This window comes from Electrophorus electricus, chromosome 1 (assembly GCF_013358815.1).
Source record: "Electrophorus electricus isolate fEleEle1 chromosome 1, fEleEle1.pri, whole genome shotgun sequence".
In the NCBI taxonomy this organism is placed as follows: domain Eukaryota; kingdom Metazoa; phylum Chordata; class Actinopteri; order Gymnotiformes; family Gymnotidae; genus Electrophorus; species Electrophorus electricus.
The window spans coordinates 26972961-26995541 of NC_049535.1; the positions used below are offsets into that span (position 1 = coordinate 26972961).

Here is a 22581-nt window from a genome sequence, read left to right on the forward strand (position 1 = left end):
AAAAATTGATCTGGGCCAGTTGCCCTCCATCATTCGTGGTACATTTTATAGTTGGGTTGAATGTATATGATGGAAATGAACTAAGACTAAACAGCAAAAATCCTAAAAACAACATTGATATAATGCTAGCATAACGGTGTATTTTAAACATAGTGCTATATTGTGCATGGCCTGTTTTCCCCCTCCTTTTATCCTGTCAGTGCATTACAGGTTGCTCCTTCCCCTATGACACTGAGGTTGTTCCTGCTACACTGGCTATCCTTTTAGTGGTGCAACAGATGATGGGCTATATTTATGTCCCAGCGCAACAGCTGTCCCTGAGCAACTATTTTCAAAGTTTGGCCCAAAACACAGACAGAGCTAAGCTTCTGGTAATGTGAGAACAGAATGGATGGGTGAGAGTGGATGATAAAAAAAAAAAAAAAGCAACAAAAAGCTCTCTTAGGTGGGAGCCATTTATTGCCTACATGAAAAGGTTTAAAATCTCTGCCAGTAGATCCCTTTTTATCTGAGGCAGGTGTTGCAAGGTGTGGCCTGTCGCAGTTTGAGTGTTAGCTGCTGGTACAACATGGCACCTCACAGGAGCGTGAGAGCAAGACAGGAGAATGCTCTATATGTCTGTGCAGTGCAGTTTCTTCAGTAGGTCTCTGTGGAATTTTAAATTCTCTCTCCCACTGACACCTTTATCTCAGAGAGAATGACCACACAGCCTTTATTGTGGCACAAAGAAAATGGCTAATCCCTAGCACAGAAGGTGGCCTTTCTCTTCAGGTCAAGCTGCTGCTTTGATCAATTGTACAGTATCATGCTGAGGAGCCGTGTCACTATTATTCATTTCGCTCACCGAAAGCTTTTACAAAGATTGCTGGACTGAGATTTCATCTGCTGTTGATTGATCCTGGTATCTGATTCAAAGACTTTGTTCTTCTCATCAAAGTACTGGTCTGATCTCCTGGTTCCATGTGCCATTTGAAATACTAAAGCCTTGATCACATCGATCACACTCCACTGTGAACTTTGCATATGTGAAAAGAGGAATTGAAAAGAGGAGAGTGGAAGAGTGAAAAGATGAAAAGCTGAGCAGCAATCAATTTAGTGTTAAATTGCGAGGGCTCTCTAAACCTGCCAACACAGAGGGCAAGAGTGGCTCTCTTTGCATTTCTGTCTTCTTCTGTCTGATTTCCTATGAAACTCAACATACCATAAGACCATTTAATGGCAGATATGTTTATATCTAATAAGGTTTACTACTAAAACCTGTACTTGCAGTTTTGCTTCTGTGTGGACTGGTAATGTTTACACTTTTTTTTCCTTCAGTTTATTGATTTCCCACTTTAGAACCCGCAGTTGGTTATTTTATTACATTATCAATATTTTGAAAACTATCATTTCTAATAGGTTGTAAAAAAAAAAAAAGTCACTGGATGAAATGCAATACATATAAAAGCAGTATTTTGATTGTCAAAGCTGTTTGGCCAGGCAATATGGGTTTCAGTCATTGATGAAATACTTTGTAGTTTCCCTGTACTTTTAAATCTTGCACCTTCTGCATTTTTTAAATTAGTTCTGTGGTTTGATTTGTTTCATCTAGGTGTGCTGAATAAACTAGGGGAATGTGTCCAGTGAATTGAAAGCTTCTCTCACTAGGTACCTCATTAAAAAAGATGCCACCCTTTCGGCAACCATCTGTTTACACACATACATGCACTTACAGTTGAGTTCGGTCTTTCCTTTGATATGAAATCAGCATAGATGGAGAGGTAAATGTAAATTTTCAGTATGGTCAGAGCAATGCATTTGAATCTCGCTCTGCTTGGTTAACTAAAGTGTCCCAATGTGACCTACATTAGCATCACTGCTGTGGGAGAAATTGCAGACTGAAGACTAGTAGGTATTTGTTATGTATAAATTTGGCTAAATATAGGGTAATCTGAATCATTACAGTACCTTACATCCATTATGTTCTCTCTTTTTCATTACATTTTGATTAACCTTTTTTGGTGTGGTTTTGAGTCTTATGAATGATAGAAGTGACCTGAGTTATCGTTGGCCCCGGATGTTTTTTCAATCTATTATTAAAACTGTGCTTGAACATTACTGACACTTTAAAAGTTACGCTGCAGTATCTGCCAGGTCCAGCCCCTCTCCTTAGAGCCCCTCCTCACTAAGCACAAAGGCAGGTGATAGATGACAAGGACATACATTTCATCTGAAAACAGGATGATAAGGGGTAGTGGTGAACATTTTACACATTTCATGTTCTTGCAGGACAAGCAAAGCAACTAATTTATAGATGGGTAACTTGGCTAAAAAATTTTTTAGTGTTAGTGAACTTGAACTGATATCGTTATAATGCGGTCAGCTTACAGCCTTAGATAACTAGCTAAATGTATTGATAATGTTAGCCCTCTTAATTGTAAAACAAACCTGGTACTTGGTGATTTTATAAAAGTATATGGCTTGGTTGAATGATTAATGACTTATTCTCTGCTCCCCTTGGGTAACATTACTAAGAAATGTTTTTAAACAGATATTCAAAGACTTTTCATTTTAAACCAGTGTTGTGCTTAATTGAAGTATATATAATTGTAACCCTTAACTGACATTGTGCTCAACTCTGACCATTCTAGTGGAAAAACATTTCATAATTTGGCTCAAACATTGGAGACTTCATCCCCGAATTAAAAAAGTGCCCTAGTGCTACCCCTGTAAGTGGTTTATGACTATTCACTGCAGCTTCCATCTCTGACTAGAGCATGGATCTAACTGTAGCTTCTGTGCAGAGTGGAGGGGATGTTGGACTGGAGCACATATCTAACCGTAGCTTCTGTAAAGAGCAGAGGGGGTGTTGGGATTGAGCACGGATCTAACTGTAGCTTCTGTAGAGAGCAGAGGGGGTGTTGGGATTGAGCACGGATCTAACTGTAGCTTCTGTAGAGAGCAGAGGGCCGGAGTGGTGCAGGGCTGTGCAGCTCGGCAGGAAGGTGACAGTGCAGATGGTTTAGTTGAGATTATCTCAGCGGGAGGAAGTGTTTGTGCAGCGGCCCACAGGAGGAGAGCCCTCCCCAGGCCACAGCAAGGCAGTCAGCCCGCTGGAAACGCTGGCTGACCCATAGAAACATGAGGACACAGTGGGAGGGGGCAGAAATAGTACTAAGGGAGGTGTGAAGAGCATAAAAGTCACAGATAAAAGCATTCTGAAACTTGGTGCTAAAGCTTGGTGGAAGAATGTGATCAAGAAAGTGTATAAGTTACAGCCAGCCTTCCAGCTCCAAATGGTCTCAGTGGGATGTCCATGTCCAAGCCTTTCACCTAATCAGTAATTCTGTGGCAGTTAGTGCTACTGACGTTATGATACTAACAGAGGATGCTTAAATCAGGGCTTTGGAGTATGGCAGCATTACTCATGTTTGAGAATAAAATCAGTTAAGATTAATGCGGTAGAATGGCACAATGATGTGAATAAATTGTCTTGTTCAATGATGAAAAAATATCACATAAGTAATAACTACTACTACTAATTTCCCTAAGCCACTGCCCCCAAATTGATTACATTAGCCAGCAGTTTTTATTTTTATAAAGATCCCTGAATGGAGATCTGTTATCAGTTTTGTTTTGGTTTTTTATTTCCACAATTCATTGCTTTCACGGAAGCTTGTGTTTTCAGTCTGATGTGTGTGCTGCATGGCTGGTACATACTAATGACGTCAAAGTGCACATGTGCGTGTGTATAGAGGGAAGCTACCTGCAGGGTACATTATTGTTCTCTGTTCAGAAAAGGTGATTATCGGGTTCAAGGACACTTCAGAATGATGCAATGGTTTTGTTCATCAGGCGGCTGGACAGAGCCAGACGTGGTTCTCATGAAAAGATCTACAGCCTCACATTCAAAACATCTTTGAATGCTGCAGTGATCCATACCAAAGTTTGTGTGACCTTAACACTTAAACTGACGTGTGTGTGTGTTCGTGTTTGGCATGAGTTTTAGGTCATCCATCTTGTTATTGGAGTTTGAGCATAACAAATGATTGAAGGCAGGGGGTCTGTCTATGTAAGCCTTTGAGACAGAAACTGTGTAAATGGCCAAACTTCCTTACAGGACACAAAAAAGGGAGTCAAGATCTAATAAAAAGGTAGTAGTTTTCCATTACACATATACCTAAAAGGCCACTTAACTGATTTATTTTAGATTTTAAAAGGACTGCCATTGTCAGAGTAGTGGGTCCATGATAAGCCTGTCAGTTTTGTCCATCCTGAAATGATTCTGAAATTATGCTGGACTACATATTAAATATAATGGAACTTATTGTTTCTCGGTTATTATTTCAGGGTATGCCCTTTTGTGACTAATCTTCACAATTAAACAAGTATTGATTTACCCTGCTGTTTGATGGTATGTGGTATGATCCTCTAGAGCGTTTATTATTGGTGCAGTCGTCCTCTTTTGGTATTGAAAGGGTATACTGCAGTATATAGGAATATATTGTTCAATGTCATATAGAGATGGCCTTCAAAACAATTTAGTGTTATGTAAGCATTACAAAAACAATCAGATCATTTCCTCCATTCGACCAGGATGCAAATAAACGTAAGGTACATCAGGATGCAGGGAGTGCTGAAAGGAACTGCAGCAGTGGTGATATGTTCACCAGTGACTATTATTACCCATGTGCATTAAAGTAAATAAGATTATAAGCAAAGCAATCAATTTTTTTCTTCCTATAATATGATCATAATGAAAGAACAATGCTGCCAAACTTCTTTCCCATCTTCCTCCACCTCTTTTAAGTTGCATTACAGTTACACTTAAGGTTAGAAAGTATAACATGGTACTAGTATTCCAGTTAAATGTTTTTCCCCACTTCAGCATTCAGACCTCGGCAAAACTAAGAAACAAATATTACAAGAGAGCCATGTGTCTCGGTGAACATGAAGCTAAACCACAAAGTAATTACAGTGATGCCTTCTTATGGGCCTTGAAAACTACAATGATACAGCTTTGATTCACAATGCAATTTCTGGGTTAACCATGCATTAATGATCCTTAGTGGAAGAACAATTCTTCTTAAAAATGTACTCTACACCTATACATAATGGAAAGCTGCTGACCCATGAATGACCCCTGACCAGCTCTTCTAGGGTGATTTTATTAGTTCTGCTACAAGTCTAAATAGTATGTATACATGTGCCCAAGCTTGTGGTGACTCAGGTCCCCAGGGGTACATGAGTCACCTGCTCCACCTGACCTGCTGTGCTTTGTTACTAATGGTGGCTGATGGTTTCCTAATGTGACTATGCCACAGGTCTGCACCACCACCCTGCCCTTAGAGGGGGAAAAAACAAAACACAGTTTGTGTCTATGTGGATGGAGTAGTGGTATTTACGAGTAGTGTTTTAATGAATTCACAGAATGATCCAACTAACATAAGTCAATTTGGTCACAGTAATACAATCTTTAATCATGTCACCTTAGGGGTTCTTCAATACCTTTTTAATTTGTTAGAGTATAGCAGTCACAATGTACAGTAATTCTGTCTCCTCCATGCGTGCTGGCATGAACAGAGAGATCTGGAAAGCTTGAACGAAGACAAGCACCGAAGTTAAGTTTAGTATTCTTCACTTGTATGTCTTGAGCAACATGAGCTTCCAATGTTTCTCTTTTTCTTTGTGAAACTGAAATAAATATAAAATGTATCCTTTACTAATACATCTCATACTAGCATATGCAAAACAAAAATACATTAATGGTTTAAGCAGTACAAACTGACAAATGTCCACTGCATATACAGACATTGGACTGACACTGAAAATGTAATAAAGGATGGTTTAACAGTGTAGTGGGAAAGGTAAGCAGTTTGCAGAGCATAATGATGATAAACTACAGTGTAATCACAAAATAACTATACAAAATGTTAGTGAATAACATTAAATAGACAACTTGCACCAAAGCTTCTCCAAGGATCAACACAAAAGGATTGCAATGGATAAAGCATGCACTGATGCACGAGTTGCTTCCTGTATGCTGTATGCATTATGGCTATACTGAACCATGACCTCTAATCATATGCTTGGAAATCACCCAATAGAAAAATAAGAAGAATAAACAAAGCCTTCCTTCAGCCTTTAACAAATGCCAGGAGGGCGCCAACAATTATGAACTACATGTAACATAACTCTCTGTCCAGTATTATGCAAAATACCATTATAAGCATTGTAGACCTTTTAAGATTCTTTAGATAACTCAATGAAGGGTTCAGGTAGACATAAGCACCACTACCTCTGCAATGGGTCGAAGCAATGTTTTCACAGTCTCAACTTTGGTAACGTTCAGCTTGATTTTCCTGACCTTACCATCAGCACTGGGGAAGTTTTTGGTGACAGCCGCCATGGGCCATTGGTTCCATTTCACTTGGCTATTGCTGGGTAACACCACATCCCCTTCTTTGATGTTGGGCTGACTGTTTTGCCATTTGCTTCTGCTTTGAAGTGTCGAGAGGTACTCATACCTCCATCTTTCCTAAAAGGTATCAGCGAGGTGCTGAACCCTTTTCCACTGCTGATGATACAAATCTGCCTTAAGATAAGAGCCTGGGGAAGGTTCAGGTGTACAGACCTTCTGGGTCAGAATCATTTCCAGAGTCAAGGGTGAAGAAATGTCTGGGTGAGTAGAAATGGGTATCCAGGGCCTTGAGCTGATTATAGCAGTCACCTCTGCCATAATGCTTGATAAAACCTCATGAGTGAACCCAGAAGGCTTGGTTAGTGTCGGCATGGAATCCAAAATCTGCCTTGAAACCATAATCATCCTTTCACATACTCCACCCATATGGGAAGAATGAGGAGAGATAAAAACCCATTTGCAGCCTTCTTCACTGACGTACCTGGACACACTAGAATAATTAGTTTCATCCATTAATATACTCAGCTCTTTGCAAGCTCCTCTGAAGTGCCACAGTCTAAACAAATCTATCGTACAGGTCCATGAAGAGTAAGGAAGCACTGCAAGGCATTGATAAAGCTGGAAATGTCCATCGACTCAATCAGCTCTATGTGCACTGCATGGATGCTGAGGCATGTGCCCATCTGTTACTATTGGCAGCTACTCCATGGGTGTGACGGGTAACTACATTCCGTGGGACCATCCAGACCAACATTTGCAAAAGGGGGCGCTGTACTTAGGTGATCTGGAGGGATATCCACCATTCTCTGCTTTGCTGTCTTGCCACGGAGTTTACTGCATATGACACACGTGTAATTTACTGGCGATTCACCTCTTTGCTCCAGCTATTCAGATTGTATCATTGTGGATAGCTGCTTCAGTGAAGACTCTGCCTTGGTGCTTCACTCTAGGAACTCAAGCCTAGGAACTGTATGAATAGTAACAGGGGCTAACTTAGCCTTGCCCATTATAAATCCAACATGACATGCTCCATTAGTGTCGGTCACTTTCAGATATGCAACAGCAGCAATGGCATTTATGCATGCATCTGAGAAAACAACATGAATTTCCCTTTGGCAAGCATTACGAATGGAGGTTGTAGTGTAGGCACAGTGGATTTCCAGTTATGCGAGGTGTTGCAGTGACTTTTTCCATGCATTCCACTTAGCTTCCTTTTTAGCTGGAAAGGGCGTGTCCCAGTGTCCTGTTCTGCTGGTAAGCTCTCTAAGAAGTTGTCTTCTTGGATTGTAATGGAGGCAACAAGACCCAATGGATTGAGTAAACTGTTCCCAGTAGCAAGAACTCTACGTGTAAACGGTTTCTCACTCAAGACAGAAGAGCTCAATCCAAGACTACATTGCATGGGAAGGGAGTCTGCATCCAAGTCAAGGTCCTTCAAGTGTTTTGCATAGTCGATAGATGGAAATGCTTGCATGACAGCTGTACTGTTTGATGAAGTTGTGTGGCGTCTCAGACTGGAACTGGCAAGTGTACTTTGACTACTTTCAAGTAGATATATAGCATCCGCAGATGACGCCAGAGACTTGAGTCCATCAACAACATAGACACTTTGTATGAAGTGCACTGCATCTGTGCCAAACTCTAGCTCACCTTGACATGCCATACCTTAAAGTCCATATTTTGCAACAACAGGAGAAGGGCTATTGCCAAATACATGGACCTTCATCCTGTATTCAACATCATTGGTAATGAAATTATCTCAGAACCAAAGGAATCTCTGGAAATTCATGTGGTCCTCCCTCACAAAGAAGCTGTGGAAGATCTGTTCTATATCTACAGTGAAGGCTACCTGCTCGTGTCTGAAACACATTAAGACTCCTAGTAAGCTGTTGTTTAAATCTGGTCCTGTCAACAACACATTTAAGGAGATGGCACTGGAGTCAAATACAACTCTAATCTGGACTGGTGTGCATGGGTGACATACCCCAAATGTGTGTAGATACCATCATTCTTCCCCATCCATTAATGGAGGTTCTAGCTCAGCATGATCCTGATCAAAAATTTTTTGCATGAATGCCACAAAGTGGTTCCTCATCTCAGGCTTCCTTTCGAGTGTACAGCAGAGAGAGATCAAGCAACTTAGAGCTTGCTCTCTGTTGCTTGATAAAATGTGGTCTCGGTTTGCGAAAGGGAAGAGGAGCTACCCAGCTGTTAGAATCGTCTATGAACATCTCTATCCATTAACTGAATGAACTGTCTGTCCTAAATAGAGGCTGCGATCTTATGGTCATCATTTGTTTTTCAAAAATTTTGCTTCCAAGGGAACGTAACTGTCTTTTGTAATGAAATTCTCTTTTAAACAGAGAATTTGGGCAAGGGTGGAAATTGGAGCCATTCATCAAAATGCTTGTGTTGTATACATTAATAACTGCTGGCTTATGGGTGGCACCCAGACAGACATTGCCCATTACAACCCAGCCAAGATCAAGCTTCTGAGCATAAGCTTGTTGTGTGGACCATTTGTACTGGTCTCTTTCAATAGGAACTTGAAGAATGTTATGCCCTAAAAGAAGGAGAATCTGCGCATCAAAATCAAGTGGGGGAATGAGATGTGCAATGGGTTGGAGGTGAGGATGGTGCTTTGCGACCTCAGGAGTTGGTATCTCAAATCTGTCATCTGAAATTATGATCACATTCTGTGAGGGTAGGAAGAAGCATGCTTAAACTTCCATCTAAAGGCTGAGCAGTAAATTTTATAGCCCTTCTTCCAGCGGTCTCTGTGATCCCAGCACGTGCGTATAGGATGAGATGGTACCCTTGAGATCAAACAGGTCAAAGAACTCTGGCGTAGCAATTGATTGCTCTGATCATCGAGTACAATATAGACCTTTATAGCCTTATCAGATTGTCTTTTGGGTAACACTTTCGTGAGGCAGATATTGGAACAAGATCTAGAGCCATTGATAGCTCCGCAAATTTCCATGCAGTTGGTGTTTACAGAAGGTGACTCCTATTCCTCTCCGCCATGCTCGCGGTCAGGCCTTACATACATCCATGGAGCTGGACCAGGATGAAGAGCAGCAATGTGTGCAGTGCTGTCACACTCCTTACACAGTAAGGCAATCTTGCAATCTTTAGCCATGTGGCTACTTGACGAGCAGCACCAAAAGAATATATGGTTCTCTTTGAGAAACGTTCCTCAAGGGACTTGCTTCTAAAGCCTCTGCAGCATTTGAATGGATGTGGATTTTTGTGGATTGGACAGTACCTGTCAGAGTCTGCTTTGCTGCTGCCAGACTGTGACATTGTGGAAACGTGATGGAAAGAGCTCGGTTTTGTGAGAAGAGATGAGAACCTTGGAATGGCCAAATCTTCTCTGTGAATGTTCTGCTTTAGCTATTTCCACACTGGATGAGTTAAGTTATTTTCCTCTGATGAAGCCCCCTTTAGACTGTTTGGGACATCTGGACAAATGATTGTCCAGAGAACAGTGAGACATCCTGAGACCATTCATGTGTGGGGTTGCTTCTCATCCAAGGGTGTGGGTTTACTCAAAACTTTACCGAAGAATACTGCCATGGTATCAAAACGTCCTCCAAGAGCAACTTCTTCCAATGATCCAGGAGCAATTGGTGATGAACAATGCTTTTTCCAGCATGACGACAGAGCACCATGTCGCAAGGTAAAAGTTATAACCAAGTGGCTTGGTGAACAAAACATTGAAATGTTGGGTCCATAGCCAGGAAACTCCCCATATCACAATCCCATTTGAGAACCTGTGGTCAATCCTTAAAAAGAGGTTGGACAAACAAACACAGAAACTATTATCAACTCCAAGCACTGATTAGGTAAGAATGGGTTGCCATCAGTCAAGCTTTTGCTCAGAAGCTGATATCCAGCATGCCAAGGCGAATTGCATAAGTCTTAAAAAAGAAGGGTCAACACTGTAAATATTAAGCCTTTGCTTAAACTGAATGTATTTGTCAGTAAAAAGTTACAATCTTAAATGCTTAATGGTACTTCACCATACCATAAATATCTGACAATAGGATCTAAAAAACTGAGGCAGTAAACTGTGAAAACAAAATTTGTCAGTCTCAAATTTTGGCCATGACTGTACATGCAACATGACAAAAATAATCACAATATAATTGCTATGTATTGATTCTCCCCCCCCCCCCCCCCCCCCTTGTGCAGGCCTGCATTTTAGAGAATTCAAAATGGTCAGTTATGTATACATTTTATATAAGTTCAAAAAGGTCTTTCCTGTATCTCTCAGCAGGCAGTTCCATATCATATTTTGCTGTATTTCTGTAAATTAGGTTTATACACGTATGTAATTCAGTCAGTTCTGCACAAAGAAGCTGGACATTGTCCTTGACAACAGTGGAGGCTGTTTAACAGCATGTAAAATTCCATTTCTGTCATTTTTGTAAGACATGTAATGTCTATTGAGAAAATATAATGGTTATATTTTAAAATTGCATGTACGATTAATGACCCATTTGTTTGATGGGCACAGCACTTTTAGGTAAATGAGGTCTTACAGACAAGGTAATGGAATAGATGAATTACTGCAAGCAGGTGCCCATGGGCCTTTCTCATCTTTCGTCATACAGTTGTATCTTAAACTGAGCTGAGTTACGACTGTCTCCAGGGTCGTATTGCTAATTAACAGTAAAGGCTTGTGTAAAATGTGTCTCAGAGACAGATGAAAGTCACCAAATTGGCTTCCACTACTGCCACATTTTTTTCATTGCTTAGGTAGGGCGCCCCAAACTAGCAACATTGTCATTGAAAAGGGGAAAATGATTCAAACATGGAAGAAGATACACCTATGGAAACAGGTATACAGTATGTCCTCTGAAGAACAGGAGTGCCACATTGTGGTGTTCGAAGAAGGATGCTTAAAGAGGAAACTGAATTTGCACAGCACTGAGTATGACCTTGGTGTGAAACCATATGAAGAGAAAATGGTATGGAAGTGTTTTTCAGACATTAGAACCTCAAGTTGCCTTTTAACTTTGACTTTGTGAAAGATTGAAAAGTACTTGTTTTGAAAGTTTCTACTGGGAGCTCGAACATTTTTTTGTACCTATAAAGCTTGAATATTCATATATGCTAATGATAACTTTGTGTAAGCTAACACTTTATGCTAATTAATTTATTGTGGCTTAAAAATCTGATTAATTAAAACAAGCACATTAACCAGATATTGAAATGGTCAGTAGTCTTACTTATAGAATTATATCTTGAGTTCTCTTGTGTCATTGAGAAAAGGGGTTCATTCAGCACTCCCCTTTAAGCAGGAGAGTAAGAGTTTGAAGCTCACTTGAAGCTGATATAGAATTGCAGCTAAGGTAACTAAAGTGCATTTAGATTAGTCACCCATCTGCTTTTGATTACTGCTATTAGAACCTCTACACATAAACCCAAATATGGTCAAAGTTTGTTTATTGCATTAACGAATTTGCATTAAACAAAATTTTGGAGTATGCTAAATAAAAATAAATAATTTTGTGTTAATAAGCTCCCAGTATAATGGAAGGCAGTGTACATGTGTACTGCTGCCACTGTGTTTACCAGTATCTCTGAGATTGACCATTGTAGCTGCTTTACTTTGTCATCCTTGCACTGCATTATCATAACATGCTCTGTCCTTGGTGATATTGTATGCAAAGATCAATGAATGAGCCATCTTGGGGAGGGTTGTGTGGGTCAATGTGTCTGTTATTTCATGTCTTGCTATGAACCAACACCCCAGGGTCCAGTGTCAGTACATCCTGGACCACCTCAGCATACGCATCAACCTCCTGTCAGATTCGCTTGCACACTCACATAACCTGTGACCTGTCCAAAGTCTTGTCTGCCTCATTGACTTTCTGAAGCTTCCTTCAGCCATTTCCACCCAAAAGCCAGCCCCACCCAAAGCTGCTGATGCTGTCAGTAGGCTGAATTGACTCAACAGTATCTGACTGCCCTCTTTCTTGAGGGTTTTTTTTTTTTTAAGAACATCCATTTGCTGCAGGGAATAATGCCCTTTATTAATGTTTGTTGAGTCAAACAGGGCTGAGACAGATGACTGTCACACCAGTTAGACTGAGAGACTGCTGCTACCAGAAGATAAGCATTCATTTCTTCCATTTCTTGTAATGTTCACTCATATACATATACATGCTTGCAATCACTGGTGCTAATGAAAGGCTTAAACTATGATGCAAGCAGTTGTTCTTTTTTTAATCAGTTTGCATAGCATTTCTGGTGTAGCACTTGATGCATATTTTGTGAGTATTAATATGGACTCACTTCATTGCACACGCTCAAGTGCTTCACAGCTTCCTGCATTTCAATGAGCTGTCGTATTTCTGTATATTTAAAATTCCATGTTACTGTTTGTATAAAAAAAATCTTCAAACCAAAATATCCTCTCACTTAATTGCTTTAATTTCTGGCAAGCAGGGATTGGTTAAATTTTAGATTTGATGAGACATTTTCTTCCTTTTTGTAATGCATCTATTTTTTTGTTCTTTGAATTTTTTAATTATGGCCACTGATAGCAATATGTTCCAGAGGTTAGTGACACTTAAGGCAGTGTCACTTTGATCTTAACACATCAGGAGAACAGCAGACTACACAGTACCACCATTCTGTTTCAACCCTCTTATGCTGTCATTCAGTTTCTTTGCACCTGTCTTTTCCTCACCCTATCAGCCCCAATTCATTTTTCCCTCCCATGTTCTTTTTTACCTTTCATTTCTTCTTATGATCGGAGTGTCTAAGTTTTTGACCTTCAAATAGTTTTTTTTCCACAAAAAAACTTTTTTTGTTAATTGTAGAGAGGCCTTTTGGTTGGTTCGTAAATATTTCAGAGAGCTTTACAGTGAAGCCCAAAGTATAAACCTGTCTTAGAGGAGAACGTGGCCATATACATTTAAATGAGCCCACACTCATAGTTTGGTCGTTTTTATTTAAAATTAGTTGGAATAAAGGATGGTATCAATGTTGATGGCTCAAAAACTCAGGCTGTATTTTCATTTTTCCTCTTGTTTGATTTTGTCGCTCTCCATCGTCACTGTCTGTGGTTGTCCTGGCTGCTGTGTTTACCTGACTCCTCACCAGTCACTTATCATTTACAACAAAGCCTTAAAACATTACCTTCTAAAGCTATCCTAAACCATGACCTGTGTGTGTCCAGTTGTCAAGCCACACACTTAGGGACAGGGTCTGTAGGGAATTAAGTAATCATTGCACAGGTTGTTTGGTTGCTGGTCATATTTCATCAGTATCTTGTTAAGGTTGATGAATGGCTTGGAAATAGGAAAGTGGGTGAGGACTGTAGTGGCAGTGTTAAACAAATTTTTGGGCAGAGTGCCCAAGTGGAAGATGGATTCTCCCGTCCTAGACTAAAAGAATAAGTACTCTTACCCTCACTGTACTGTGTGAGCACTTTCTATTTAAGTGTGTGTGTAAAATTGAAAATATATGTACATATCTGATTATATGTAAAATTGAGTCTATATTACATGCGTGCAATATATTTAGATGTTTAATTGAGAATTATAGCCCTATGAGCTGACAGGATTGTGGAATGGATGCTGCATGGCATGCATAGACAGAAGTGTGCCTTGATGGAGAGAAATGCATGTCTGCATAACGTCTGTTGGTCTGAGGAGGTAACCTTTTGGTTTTTAATGTCTCTCCTCTACACACTCGCATATTCCTATAGGATTAAACAATTCTATTGAATTTTGATTATTTGATACTGTGTGATTTTGACCTCATCTTCATTAAGGTATCAGTAAAATCAGATTCTTAAACAGAACTAGGTTCATGATTAAGACTTCAAAAAACATGTATGTATCAGCAAGAGACAAACGGCAAGTTCATTTTGTCTTATAATTTGCTGCACTCCTGACACAACAAGCCTTTTTGTCTTCTCCTCCTCAATATGGGGTCATAGGCTTAAAGAGTACAAAAACCTTAATGTAATATTTCTCTCAGTACAGGCCAGCATGAGTATTGTTATATGGGTTTGTTATATGGAGTGGGCCTTATTAGGAATGAGGAATGTGTGTGGAATTTAATGAATGAATGAATGAATTAGTTAGTTTTTAAGGCTTTGCGCATGTACATTTATGCTGGATTTGGCCCGTTTGAAGGAACAGCTTGCAAATCATTGGGACCTTACACTTCGCTGGAAGCCTTAGCTTATTTGGTGTTCAGAATGTAACAGCTCACAAAACTACAGGATCCTGTAGTAGACGCAACCCATACGTTTCCATTCATTATGCTGAGTACCTTCAGTATAACATGAAAACAGTATCTTTTTGTCATTGTTCATTGAGCTCATGATGAGCACAGAAGGTATGATGTTGAACCCATAATAATTAGTCTACATTTTTGCTGTCAATATTTATGACCACCTAAAATCAGGTATACAATTCTTGAAATCTGTCACAAATTGAGGAGGCAAAAAGTATGGCCAGGACAGGCTTGCATCACTTGTGTAATGTGGGAGCAGGCGTCCTTACAGCTGGTGCCCACTGCCTCTGTCCTTGGGACTTAGTGGGGTGTTTTGGGATCTCATTAGGAATGGACCTTCTTGTATAGGATGGTCAAATGTAGATACGCCATACTGGTTATGAAGCTCAGGAATCACTTTTCTGCTCATACTGGGACAGGAAGTGAGAGAAATTGTTGCCTGTGAAGCAGATCCTATGTCATGCAATGTTGGTGAAAGCAACTATGGCTTTGCCAATCTGCTGATCTTCCACTCTTAGACTTTTATGACACTGATCTTATTGATTCTGCTGCTTCTGTTTATATGTCATTTAGTCCACCCATTCATCAGTTTTACTTTCTGACTAAATTGTAATTTGGTTTGGTTTTAAGATGCTTTTGTGTGGAGTATTGATAATTTAGTAATGGTTATTTATTACTTAATTCCTACCAACCTTAATGGTTAATTATTTCTGATTCCCTCATCAGATTATTCTTCAGTTCTTCATCCCCTACTTGTTATGGCATTCTCTTCAAATCTGCAGTTACAATGGCCTCGGCATATGTGTGGCTTAAGATATTCAGACACAAAATGGCTGATGTTTAAGAAGATTATAAAAACTGAAATGACCACATGTATCAAATTTTTCTTTCAAGTAAAATGCCCCTATCCATAATCTTGCCTGCACATCTTTTCCCTAAAAGGAAACATCAAAGAAAGACTATACAGTATATACATTGGAAGTGGCTAGGCCGTGGAATGAAGAGTTCAGTGAAATGACCTGCACTTTGTATTAAATGAATAAATGCAATTGAATCCGAGCTGGCAGTCATAAATGATAGTCAGTGTCACCCAGTTGTTTATTTCCTCCAACAATGGCTTTAAGATTTATTGAGCTCTTTACTGTTCTATATATTTATATTAAAAAAAACTGCAGTCTGTCAGGGTTGCTCCACTCAACCAAATTATTGACCTTCTGCCAGTAAAAGCCTTGGTTGTCATTCAGTTTCATCACAGACAGGAAAACTATCATTTGAGAAATTGAGCATTATTTTACATGTTGCAGCTGTGTTACAATCATTAGTATATCATGAAAAATGAATAGAGGAACTTGTGCAGTCCTGCACAGCCACAGAATCTGTTATTATTAAGAAAGAGTATCGCTCTTAATATCGCTAACTAATTGTAACTTGTATATGTATTTTTTTATAAATATCTTGATGTTTAGAAATGAAACATACAGGTGTAACTATCATACTGCAACCATACTTATATACTAACACTATATGTTAGCCTATATGTTTCTCACTCACTCAATTCCTATCTATCTCTCTCACCCTTCACTGTAGTTCAAATTCTCCCCTTTCCCTTCTGCCCTCTCTGTCTGGCCCTCTTGCTATCCCTCTCTCCCTGTTTTTCTTGCCAGCCTTCCTTCCTGTCCTGCTTCCCTGGCACAGGTGTTATGCCATGTGTGCCAGTGTCACACCATCCCTGCTTTCCTCACTACTAGTGCACCACCACATGGCCTTAGCCTGGCTAGCCCATTCCTCTCTCTTGTGCTCTCACTCTCTCACCCACTTTCTCTCACTCCACCTCCTTCCCATCCTCCCTCGGCATGGCTAAAACTGTCTCTTGTCAAGTTTCCGGAATTTTCTGCCAGGTATGTTTTCGGATCGGAAAATGCGACATATGCAGTAAGCCATGCTGTTAATAAGATGCCAAAGTACTTAATTTACTTTTAGATGAATGTGAGATTGGAATTTGTGCTAGCTCAGGTGCGTCCACTTATACAGAAATAGAGCAGTTTTATTTTGCATATTGCTGTTATATATTAAATTTATAAATTACAATATACTTACATGTAATTTAAGTACATATATGTATATATCTTGCTACAGATACACTGGTTTGAATGATGGCCTGATGTAGTTAATCACAAAATGCCCTCCATGACAGGTGAAGGGACAAAGGAAAGATAGATTGAAGAACAAGGAACTAGAGTTGATTGATGGTATATATTAGAGGCTTAAAAAATTCAAGTCAGGTGAGTGAGGGGCTTAAACTGCGAGACTAAATTTATCTAGATTCAATGAGTTATGTGTTTTAGCTCACTGTAATGGTGTTCCTTTGAAATAGATACTTATTGACTTTATTACTGATGTGTATTACTATTGTTTAGCTTCACTGCTTTTGAAAGTTTATGTGCATTGTTTTGGGTATACAGTTTTTGGCAAAGATATCAACTTCATCAACTTTCAAACTACTAGGTTTTTGATAGTTTTTGTCTTTGAATTGTTCATGACAAACCACATACCTTACCAGTATATATGATCAAAAATATGGAGGTAGTTTCCATTTACCATTGATGTGTTCTTTGTCTAAATTGCAGGCGATCTTCACACTGCTTTTGGGACCTTTTACATTCTTCAATGCACAGAAGACCAAATACCTTCAGATCCTCACCTCACTTATGAGATGGATTGGTAAATTCACATCACATTTTGACTCTGCAGTTTTCATATGTTTTTTGCAAATTTCCATTGTGGTCATTTTGTGTAACCTGCCAGCTGAAGGTGCATACCCTCAGATAATGTTCTTACTACCACCTACCAAACGCAAGGGGTGACAGCATAGTCTTGGTCTGACCATCACTCTAATTTCCAACGTCATGTCCCTGCCTCCAACTCATCTCATCCCTCAGCCAGACAGGCCTGATTGGATAGGTGCTTGCCGGATGACCAAAATAAACCGCCTGTCTTCACCTGCCGCTCGAGTGCAAACACCACAGATTCATTGCCCCCATGTGGGTATATGTAAATATAAACACACAATACGGGGCTATAAAACGATGCAAAAAATGTGTTGTGCTTTGTCTCCATGTCCTGCCCTCTTCTTCCAGGATTCCCCTCCCTGCTCTACCCCTGCCTGTGATTGATTGAACATGTCACAATGGCAGCCCTCAGTGCCATGCGGGCTAATGATTCAAAATGGCTGCTACAACAGCTCTTAGTTTCTCGACCGCGCTGCTGACATGGACTTTGTGGGTGTCTTGGATGGATTGCCCGTCTTTAGTCCTCTTGGGGGTTATGGGGACTGGGTTGGGGGGGGGGGGAAATAAAGTAGCTGTCATTGCTGTAAGGGCTCAGACAATTTAGACCAGGCCTCCGAGCAAGAAAACAGCATGCCAGCATTAATGAGTAATTAAAAATTAATGTTATGTATGTGTGTGGAGGAATCTAAAGACCAATTAAAGAGATATAATGGTCATCAAATTAGCATGTACACCATTATTGCATGTGTTTAAAAAAAAAAAAAAACAGGTTTACTGTAGAGGGTAGCAGAGGGTACTATAACGTTGAGTACAAACTAGCTCTTGATTCAGTTCCATTGAATCTTAATATCAAGTTCAAGTTCGGTTTATTCGTCACATACATAGTCATACACAGTATAACACGCAGTGAAATGGTGGAGAGTGCTCTGTCCAAACTGAGGAAGAGAAACAGGGCTGCATAGAGAAAAAAAAATATATATATATATATATGCAGATAAATATATATATTCTATGTATGTACAAAAATATATTAACAATGTATGTACAATATATGTATATTATGATTATATACACAATGTACAATGTATATGGTTGGGTATATATGTACACAATCTACAGAATGTACAGATCCATTTTGTATAATACCATATCTACAGTTGTTGTGTAACAGGGTAATTGAGTATAAATCTATATATACAGGTGTACAGATATACAGTTATGTTACATGGTGGTGGTGGTCCCCACAGTTTATCAGTTTCCCTGATTCAGGGCCCGAATGGCCTGTGGGAAGAAGCTCCTCTTCAGCCTCTCTGTCTTGGTCTTCAGGGAGCGGAAGCGCCTCCCTGACCTCAACAGAGAGAAGAGTGTATTGTTGGGATGGGTGGGGTCCTTCACAATTTTCCTGGCCTTGGTCTGGCACCGCTTGTAGTAGATGGTCTGCAGGTCAGGAAGTTCCGAGTGAGTGATGCGCTCTGCTGAACGCACTACCCTTTGGAATGCTTGTCTGTCCTGCTTGGTGCTATTCCCAAACCAGACTGTGATGTTCCCCATGAGGATGCTCTCGATAGTGCAGGTGTAGAAGTTCCGCAGTACCTTGGAGGGCAGTCTGAAGTCCCTTAGGCGTCTGAGGTGGTAAAGACGCTGACGAGCCTTCTTTGCCAGGGAGCTGGTATGGCGGGACCAGGACAGGTCCTGCGAGATGTGAACACCAAGGTACCTGAAACTATCTACTCTCTCCACCGTGGTCCCACTGATCCTCACAGGTTGGTAGTTCCGCTCCTGCTTCTTGCTGCAATCCACGATCAGCTCCTTTGTCTTACTGACGTTTAGGAGGAGATTATTTTCCTGGCACCAGTTTTCCAGGTGGTTAATCTCCTCCAGGTAGGCCCTCTCGTCGTTGTCCGAGATCAGACCCACGACAACGGTGTCGTCAGCAAACTTGACAATGATGTTAGAGCTGGAAGTGGCTGTGCAGTCGTAGGTATACAGTGAGTAGAGCAGGGGGCTTAGGACACAACCCTGAGGAGCTCCAGTGCTGAGGGTGAGGGTGGTTGAGGAGCAGTTGCCCACCCGTACTGATTGTGGTCTGTCTGTTAGGAAGTTGGAGATCCAGTCGCATAGGGATGTATGCAGTCCTAGATCTCCCAACTTAGTAGTGAGTAGGGAGGGGATGATGGTGTTGAATGCTGAACTGTAGTCGACAAATAGCATTTTAACATAATTTCCCCTCCCTTCGTCCAGGTGAGTCAGTGTAGTGTGGAGCAGATGTGCAATCGCATCGTCAGTGGAGCGGTTGTGGCGATATACAAACTGCAGTGACAAACTGCAGTTGTAATCTAGTATCTTGTAATCTAGTATCTTGTAATATCATTACAAGATAAATTTTAATATCATTACAAGATTACAAGATTAATTTTTCCACTTTCCATCCACAATTAAGCATCAAAAATGGTCCGTTTTATTACTTTTAAGAGCATTTTCTAACCATAGATCCATTATAAGAGAAAGGTGCTCTAATGGAAGGTATTTGCAAAACTTTTATAATCTTGTAATATTGATTTGTACATGCAATATTTTGGGGATGACAGAAACTGATGAACTATAGTACAGCACAATTTAATTTCCTATTACTTATTTCCTGAGTATGCTTCTCTCATCATTTATTTATTTATTTATTTATTTATTTATTTATTTATTTATTTATTATTTTTGTCTGTTTTAGCTGGTATTGGGTCATTCATGTGAACTTGCCATATATAACCATTCTCTTCAAACACAAATAGAATGCGTGTGAACATGTTTTACAGTTACAAAATTAACATTGGCCTGTAGCTATTTAGGTTGGTTTCCCGTTTTGAAAGAGTCATTACTGTGTCATTTAAGAGTGGTTGCCCAGGGTCAAGTTTCCTCATGTGTCATTGCTGGCCTACAACAGGACTAGAGCCTTTGGATTGCTTTTCACCATTCTAACCTAGTTTCTTTCTCATTTTCCTGTTTGCATGTCTGTCACTTTCTTGTGAATTAGTATTGAACAGCCTTAATGGACTCTTTAGTGTTTGTTGATTATGCAGTAAAATATTCTGTGTTAATTATGATCAAATTTTAGATAAACAAAACTTGGTTATATCCTGCTAGTGTCAGCCAGATGAAGATAATGAAATAGTCTGAAAAGTTGGCATCTTCTGTTTTCTTTTTTTCCTTCACTGGTATTTATAGCATTTGGCAGAAGCCCCTGTACATAGCAACTTACAGATATGCTTTGTAGTCTCTATCAAAAACATATGCTCATTCTAGCATAAGCTTTAACATTCTCAGCCCATTCCTGGTAAATGCCAGTGTTCATTGTGTGCATACTTCCCACTATATACATTTTACTACCCTGTATGAATTAGTAGATACTGGGTGTCAAATACCTTGTACTTTTCATCTTTTTATGTGCCTGTGACAGATTCAGTTCTCCTGTGATGCTCTCCACTCTGTGTCATTACTCACAGCAGACAGCCGGACAGGCTGAAATGCCTCTTGTGCGCATCTTCAGTCACCCATGATGCTCTGTGGAAGGGACCATGGCCAAGTCTATGTCAGATGAGAAGTGCTATGCAGGGTGCAGCTCATTAAGCGTCAGGGGAGCTACCTGGTGGTGTTTTAGCCTTGGTACCACTTGCTATTGACTCTACCATGTTGCAATGATTTCATTTACTGCCGAAATGTAAATATATAGTAAGTTAAATAAAATTAAAATGGATAAATATAGTTGATGCTGCCATTTAGGGCAAGTCAATGCTGGTCTACCTATTTTCTCCCTTTTCTTCAGAGACGGCAGCTCATTGTTTGCTCTTTATAGCCTTTCAGCACCCCGGAGATCCTTTAAAATGTATAAACCAACTTGTTTACTAAGCAGAAACAAAGATATTGTTCCTATTATGCAAAGTATTAATGCTTTTTATGCATTATTGAAGTTGCTCCTACTTTGTTAAGGCCAGAGAGATACAGGGAATCCAGCTGTGTTCCTTTCAGTATTGTGTAAGGAGAAGTGTGATGACTAGTTCTCCAGTGTTGCAATATAATGGTAGTGAGTGGGAGGAGCTGGTTGAGGCATGAAGTTTTAATTGATATTGAGTGGTGTGAGTGAAGAGGGCAGGTGAAGAGCTCTTGATTAGTGGATGGGGATTAATCATCCCATTCTGCCCTCTGCAGAAACCTGCAGAGAATACCAGTGGCCATTTATTACTGGCATGTGCATGCACAAAGCTTGAAAACAGATTGTAAAAGTTAAGTATCTGTTTCAAGCCTGTATTTCTATATATTAGGAGTTTAATAGCAGCTATATGAGGGGGGATTTGTGGAAAATCACATCAAAATAAATTCTCTCCACTGATGGTTCTCTGCACCACCAGAAACCTCCAGTGATGAAATCTTTAATAACCTCTTTGTTTGTAAACATCCTCTGACTTGTATTAAAAATATCTGAGGTTGATCCACAGCTATAGAAAGGAATTTCTGTAATAGTATTACATGTTAAGGTTAAATATTTGCCACACCTGCATACAAAGTATTGGTTAGAGTGCCATAAACCAGCAGTGTGACTTATTATAGTTTCAGGGTATCTTGAAATATAGCTATGCCTTAATCAACAACTCTGAGTGATGATTAAGCGCAACAAAAACTGGCCTTAAGGTAAGTGGATTGGTCATTCATATTCAATAAAGCATTCCACTTGCAGTCTGCAGTGACTGCTGAGTTTTATAAGGAAATGTGTTTGCCTGATTCACTTTAAGCATAACTTTGCCTCTTAATGGATGGCTTCTGTTTTAGAAGTGCAGAAGTGTTTTGTGCAGAGTAGATGCACAAGTAGAGGAGGACTCTTTGATCCTGCACTTTCCTGGTCTGGTTTAGTATTGATGCTTAGTTTCTCTTCCTTAATGAGTTCCTCTCTAAACTTTGATTTCTATTAGACAATACATTCTGAGCTCATGAGAGGCTAACATTTACAGTGCATCTGGAAAGTATTCATGGCACTTCACTTTTTCCACATTTATTTATGTTACAGCCTTATGCCAATATGGATTAAATTCATTTTTTCCCCTCAGAATTCTACACACAATACCCCATAATGACAAAGTGGAAAAT

The 22581-nt window shown here is 39.8% G+C and overlaps 1 protein-coding gene across 1 annotated transcript in view; it reads left to right on the forward strand.

The window, feature by feature from the left end:
• tmem104 (transmembrane protein 104) overlaps positions 1–22581 on the forward strand; it is a 49485-nt gene that overhangs the window by 15098 nt on the left and 11806 nt on the right. The window contains exon 9 of the mRNA XM_027003353.2: positions 17290–17383. Within this exon, the coding sequence (XP_026859154.2) occupies positions 17290–17383 (94 nt within the window). The remainder of the gene's footprint in view (positions 1–17289; positions 17384–22581) is intronic.